This window comes from Bos grunniens, chromosome 15 (genome assembly GCF_055505025.1).
Source record: "Bos grunniens cultivar Pamir isolate PY7600 chromosome 15, Bosgru_T2T1.0, whole genome shotgun sequence".
NCBI lineage: Eukaryota > Metazoa > Chordata > Mammalia > Artiodactyla > Bovidae > Bos > Bos grunniens.
The window spans coordinates 49,021,074-49,027,977 of NC_141179.1; the positions used below are offsets into that span (position 1 = coordinate 49,021,074).

Sequence of the window (6,904 nt, forward strand, 5' to 3'; positions counted from 1 at the left end):
ATGAGAGATTTTTTTAAACATGTTTTGCCAGTGATGGCAAAGGTGAGAGAGAGGTGATTCTAGACATCAAGTTGTCTGAATCAGGAGAAGGTTCTAAGGAGAGAGATCATGGAATGTAAATATATATGTTCTTATCCTTACTGAAAGGAAGTAGAAATTGAAGAAGGGAAGATGCAGAAAGTACAGATGGTAGAAAGTAGGGGAACCTCAGGGAACTCTGAAGTTCTGCTGAGCTCAGAAATGCTTGCTGCTTTTGCTTTTTTCATTGAATCTTCTAGTAGTAAGAAACAGACCTCTATACCTCAGAAGTTTTTTTCTTGCCTAAGAAGGTAAGAGGATTTATTATATGGGTGGGAGGAGGGGCAAAGAGAGAAGAAATATTTGAAAAGCTGTAGATAATGAAGAATAAATTTTAGAGAAAGAAGGTATAAATAAAGTATATAGAGAAAACAAAATTATGGATGAATAAAATAGAAGTAATTGTTATGAACACAGTATTCTTATAGGCTTAGAGAAAGAAAACAAATAATCCGATTCAAGCTGGACTGTCTTTCCACAATTTTATCCCTCCTTTTAAATCATGGAGAAGCTTCTCTGTTCTTCCAGACACTTTCCCAGGTCAGTCCTTGAAGAAACAAGTTATATGCCTCTACTAGTCTTTTAACACATTACCTCTCTCAGGGTTATTGAAACCTTGGGGTTATGATTGATTTTTCATTTATTTGTATTTCTTACTACATGGAGAGGTCTCTATGTTTTCACATATGGATTAATGGAGTAAGTACTTCAAAGGACCTCTCGATCCATACTTATTCTATTTTTCTATCATTATTTATTTGGCCATAAATTAAATTAAGAAAAAATTAAATGAGTAGATAAGCAAATGAATATTTGTTTTCATACCAGAACGATTTAATCCCAAACAAGCAAACAAAAGAGATGCGTATTTAGAACAGAGGCAGAGGTTGTATCCAGGCTGTACTTGTAATTCTTTTGCATATTCTGAAGGCACAGGAGATGATCCATCCACATAGTCTTAAGTCGAATCATAGTGGACAAATCCTTTCCATTTTCTGGAGCCCGGAGTCTTCATTTGTGTAATAAGAAAATTGAGGAGGTGGTTTCCAAGAGGTTACCTCGTTGTGATTCTAAAATCTCTACAAGCAAACTTCCTAAGGAAGATGACTTTAATAGCAATTTGTATTGCTGAAATGACTGAGATCTAGAGATGCCCAGAAAGAGGGCTGATGGTCTAAAGTCAGTGCCAGGAAGACCAAGGAGAGGTATGACTATCATCGTTCAAGCCTCACCCTGTGGAACCACAACTTGGCACGAGCCAATCTGCTCACAGAAGCAGGGAGGGCAGGAGGCAGGGCTGGGCATAAAAGGAAGAGCCAGGCCAGCTGCTGCTTACACTTGCTTCTGACACAACCGTGTTCACTAGCAACTACACAAACAGACACCATGCTGACTGCTGAGGAGAAGGCTGCCGTCACCGCCTTTTGGGGCAAGGTGAAAGTGGATGAAGTTGGTGGTGAGGCCCTGGGCAGGTAGGTATCCCACTTACAAGGCAGGTTTAAGGAGAGTGAAATGCACCTGGGCGTGTTAGGACAGAGCCGTCCCTGGGATTCGGAGAGCTGCTGGCTTCCTCTGACCTTGTGCTGTTTTCTCCCCCTAGGCTGCTGGTTGTCTACCCCTGGACTCAGAGGTTCTTTGAGTCCTTTGGGGACTTGTCCTCTGCTGATGCTGTTATGAACAACCCTAAGGTGAAGGCCCATGGCAAGAAGGTGCTAGATTCCTTTAGTAATGGCATGAAGCATCTCGATGACCTCAAGGGCACCTTTGCTGCGCTGAGTGAGCTGCACTGTGATAAGCTGCATGTGGATCCTGAGAACTTCAAGGTGAGTTTGTGGAATCCTCAGTGTTCTCCTTCTTCTTTTTATGGTCAAGCTCATGTCATGAGGAGAAAGCTGAATGGCAGGACACAGTTTAGAATGGAGAAGAGGTATTCTGGTTAGAGTGCTAAGGACTCCTAGAACTGTTTAGAATCTTTAAACCTCTTTGTTCACAACCAGCATTTCCTCTGATTCATTCTTGTTCTCTGTTGTCTGCAATGTCCTCTTTTTAATTATACTTTTTATTTTGAGGGTTTAATTTGAAAAAAAAATTATATATCAATTTTAAAAATTGTATCTAATATTTCCCCCTTATCTGTTTCTTTCAAGGAATAAAATGTTCTATTGCTTTTTGAAATTATTCAAAATAATAAAAATGATAACAAGTTCTGGATTAAGTTAGAAAGACAGAAACATTTCTAAATATATATTCAGGAAGATATAGGTAGATTCACATCAGTAGTAACAACTTCACTTCAGTCATCTTTGTGCTTATATCCTACGGTCACAGCTTGGGATAAGACTGAAATACCCTGAATCTAACCTTGGATTTCCCTCATAGCTCAGTTGGTTAAGCGTCTGCCTGCAATGCAAGAGATCCCAGTTCGATTCCTGGGTCGGGAAGGACGTCTGGAGAAGGGATAGGTACCCACTCCAGTATTCTTGGGTTTCCCTTGTGACTCAGCTGGTAAAGAATCTGCCTGCAATGTGGGAGACCCGGCTTCTATCCCTGAGTTGGGAAGATCCCCTGGAGAAGGGAAAGGCTACCCACTCCAGTAGTCTGGCCTGGAGAAATCCATGGACTGTATAGTCCATGGGGTTGCAAAGAATCAGACACGATTGAGAGACTCACTTCACTCACCTGCACTAACCCTGCCCTTGCTTAATGTCTTTTCCACACAGCTCCTGGGCAACGTGCTAGTGGTTGTGCTGGCTCGCCATTTTGGCAAGGAATTCACCCCGGTGCTGCAGGCTGACTTTCAGAAGGTGGTGAATGGTGTGGCCAATGCCCTGGCCCACAGATATCATTAAGCTCCCTTTCCTGCTTTCCAGGAAAGGTTTTTTCATCCTCAGAGCCCAAAAATTGAATATGGAAAAATTATGAAGTGTTTTGAGCATCTGGCCTCTGCCTAATAAAGACATTTATTTTCATTGCACTGGTGTATTTAAATTATTTCACTGTCTCTTACTCAGATGGGCACATGGGAGGGCAAAGCACTGAAGACATAAAGAAATGAAGGGCTAGTCAAGACCTTGAGAAAATATATCAGTATCTTGGACCCCATGACAGCAATGGTTGTAAATAGCTGATGTTATGGAAAACAGGCTTTGCTCCTTAGCCTTACTCTCCCTTAAAGAATTCAAGTTGCAGCTTGATTTGGGAGTTAGATATTGCTAAGTTTTATTTAAATAAATTATGTTATTTAGCCTTTCTTGTAAATGTCTTCTCTCTCTTTAATTATCCAGAACATCACTTAGATTCATTAAGTACTTCTGCCTAATGACACCACTGTTTTAAGATTTTCTTTATGCATTTTACTGTCCCCATTGCTCTTTCTCCCCTGACCTCTTTTTATCCTAGTTTTTTCTGCCATCTTAAAAGAACTACAAGAAGGACAGAACCTTCTGAGCTGGATTCGGAAAATGACATATGAATTACGAGTAATCCTTGTTCCTTCTTGCATCCTAATTCTGAATCTCAGTTCAGTTCACTTTAGTCTCTCGGTTGTGTACGATTCTTTGCGACCCCATGGACTGCAGCATACCAGGCTTCCCTGTCCATCACCAACTCTTGGAGCTTGCTTAAATTCATGTCCATCAAGTTGGTGATGCCATTCAACCATTTCATCCTCTGTCGTCCCCTTCTTCTGCCTTCAATCTTTCCCAGCATCAGGGTCTTTTCCAGTGAGTCCGTTCTTCACATCAAGTGGCCAAAGTGTTGAAGTTTCAGCTTCAGCATCGGTCCTTCCAATGAATATTCAGGACTGATATCCTTCAGGTTTGACTGGTTTGATCTCCTTGCACCCCAAGGTACTCTCGAGAGCCTTCTCCAACATTGCAGTTCAATGGCATCAATTCTTTGGCAGTCAGCTTTCTTTATGATCCAACTCTCACATCCATACATGGCTACTGGAAAAACCATAGCTTTGACTAGATGGAACTTTGTCGGCCAAGCAATGTCTCTGCTTTTTAATAAGCTGTCTAGGTTTATTATAGCTTGTCTTCCAAGGAGCAAGCATCTTTTAATTTCATGGCTGCAGTCATCATATGCAGTGACTTTGGAGCCCAGGAAAATAAAGTCTGTCATTATTTCCATTGCTTCCATCTCTTTGCAATCAAGTGATGGGACCGGATGCCATGGTCTTCACTTTTTGACTGTTGAGTTTTAAGACAGCTTTTTAATTCTCTTCTTTCACTTTCATGAAGAGGCTGTTTAGTTTCTCTTCGGTTTCTGCCATAAGGGGGGTGTCATCTGTATATATGAAGTTATTGATATTTCTCCTGGCAACCTTGATTCCAGCTTGTGCTTCATCCAGCCCTGCATTTCTCATGATGTACTCTGCATAGAAGTTAAATAATTGAGGTGACAATATGCAGCTTTGACCTATTCCTTTCCCTGTTCTGAATCTAGTTAGGGAGATGTTGAAAGTAACACATCCAACAAGTGACTGTAAATGAGTGTATTCAAGGTTTTTATGAGATCAGATGATGAAGCCCTTGGTATGAAATGGGTGGTAAAGATAAGTAGTATTGACAATTGTCCAAAAGACAAGAAGACAAAAGTAAGAAAAGAAAAGGAGGATAGCATAGGCCAAATCACTGATGAATAATGTGTTTGTGTATTCTGAGAATTTCAGGTAAACAGGAAAGACAAATGAAACAAAACTGCCTGGGATAGAATAGAATAGATACTATATTTTGGTGTACACTGTAGACACATTCTTAAAGTTAAAAATTCACCAACAAGAAGATACCATCTAGACATTACTCACAAGATATTTGCACTGCTAATCGACAAGTAAAGTAAGGTGGTTTAACAGTTTAGAACATGATTTTGAAGTCAGAGAGCCAGGACTAAAAAAAAACAAAATTACTACTCTGACCTTGTGAAAAATCAGCTACCCTTGTCAATTTGGTATATAATGTCATCTTTAAACATTGCAGGGAAATAAAAAAAAAAAAAGTCTAAACACAATTCCCTACTTTGACTTTTAACAAAAGTTAATGTCAGGTGAGAATTTACAAAGAGTAAGTTGACTCATTTAACATCTCTTCCTAAATGCAAAAGATCTTAGGCTGAAATAGCAATATTGAAGAGTAGGGGATTTGGGGGCCTTCTTTTTAATGGATCTTAACAACAAAGCAACCATGCTAGCTGCATCCATGCTTAAAAGAAAGTTGAATTGGTATGTACGTCTGGAATCAACAAGTTAAATAAAAGTCTCTCATTTTTAAGTCAAAGGCTTTAGGGGGTCAAATCAGAGATGAAATCGTACTCTTCATGTAGTGTGTGGACTTCTCATTGCAGTGTCTTGTCTTGGTGAGCACACGCTCTCGGGTGCACGGGCTTCAGCAGTAACAGTGTGTGGGCTTCAGTAATCTGGTGCAGGCTCAGTAGCCACGGAGCTCAGGTTTAGTTGCTTTGCAGCATGTGGAATATTCCCAGACCAGGGATTAAAGCACATCCCTTCCTTTGGCAGACAAATTGTTATCTACTGCACACCAGGCAAGTCCTAGGTCTCACATTTTTAAGATTCCACATAGTGTACATCCTGTTTGCAGGGTTCTGTGGTTATGGACTGAGATATGAGGATGAAAGATGGGGGCATGAAACAGGAACAGGGAAACATTGTTCACCATTGTAGGGTACTACCGACATCTGCTGACAAAGGGCCCGTGACATGCTGGGCAGATCTGACTGGGGATGACACCAGGCAACGCTCAATTTAAGGAACCATCTCAGGCCCATCTTGGTGCTACTGCCTCACAGGAAAATGTCTTATCTTCTAGGCCTCTGATCAGTACCCAAGAAGTGCTGTCACTGTTCATGTCACTTTGGCTAAAATTTGAATCTGTGAACATGCTCCAGAGATATTTTCTGAGTTTCCTACCTACCCATCCACCATCTTCATTTTATTTTATTTATTTAATTTTGGCTGCCCTAGTCCTTCATCGATACATGTAGGCTTTCTCTAGTAGCAGCAAGCAAGGGCTACTTACCAGTTGTGGTGCTTAGGCTTCTCACTGTGATTTCTCTTGCTGTGGAGCATGGACTCTAGGGTACATAGACTTCAGCAGCTTCGGTGCTTAGGCTCAGCAGTTGTGGCCCACGGGCTTAATTGCTCAGTGGCATGGAATCTTTCTGGACTTATCAGGGATTAAACCTGTATCCCCTACATTGGCAGGTGATTTTTTAACCACAGGACCATCAGGGAAGTACCACTATCCTCATTTAAAAGCAAGAATTCTGAAGCAGTTAGCGTGATGAACAAAGGAACTGACAAAACTCAACATAAAGACTCTCCTTGTCTGGCTTTCACATCCTTCTACACAGATACTCACATTTAGAAATTAGCACGTACAAGAGCATGTGCAGGCATGCACGCTCATACACACACCAACAGCTCACAAATTCCACATCCTGTTGGAAAATCCACTTGGTGTTAAACATTTATTTACAGGTTGACCCCTTGCTACCACCTCCCTGGTGTAAGGCAATGTAATCTCCACCTGGATGCTCACTGCAGACTCCTAACTGATCTTTCTATAGCTGCTCCTGACAATGTCTTCCCAATATGGTAGTCAAAGCACACTGGTAGAAATGGAAATTGTGTATGGTAATCTCTTTGTCCAAAGTTCTCTGGTATTTTCCTTCATCACTCATAATAAAGCCAAATTTCATACAATAACAATTGCTAATATTTATATTGGCACCTACAGACTTCCTCTGTGGCTCAGTGGTAAAGGATCCACCTGCAACCCAGAAGTCACAGGAGACTCGGGATTGA

At 41.0% G+C, this 6,904-nt stretch overlaps 1 protein-coding gene across 1 annotated transcript; it reads left to right on the forward strand.

Annotated features, from left to right (window-relative positions):
• The first annotated feature begins 1,317 nt into the window (after positions 1–1,317).
• On the forward strand, positions 1,318–3,052 carry LOC147357997 (hemoglobin subunit beta). The gene is made up of 3 exons (XM_086338434.1): positions 1,318–1,550; positions 1,679–1,901; positions 2,799–3,052. The coding sequence occupies exons 1-3, from the start codon at positions 1,465–1,467 to the stop codon at positions 2,925–2,927; spliced, it is 438 nt and encodes a 145-aa protein (XP_086194560.1). The 5' UTR covers positions 1,318–1,464; the 3' UTR covers positions 2,928–3,052.
• Positions 3,053–6,904: the final 3,852 nt, after the last annotated feature.

Coding starts and splice junctions, on each gene's coding strand:
- LOC147357997 (XM_086338434.1), top strand. CDS start 1,465: ATGCTGACTGCTGAGGAGAAGGCTGCCGTCACCGCCTTTTGGGGCAAG. Junction 1,551..1,678: donor GGTGGTGAGGCCCTGGGCAG/GTAGGTATCCCA, acceptor TTCTCCCCCTAG/GCTGCTGGTTGTCTACCCCT. Junction 1,902..2,798: donor TGGATCCTGAGAACTTCAAG/GTGAGTTTGTGG, acceptor TTTTCCACACAG/CTCCTGGGCAACGTGCTAGT.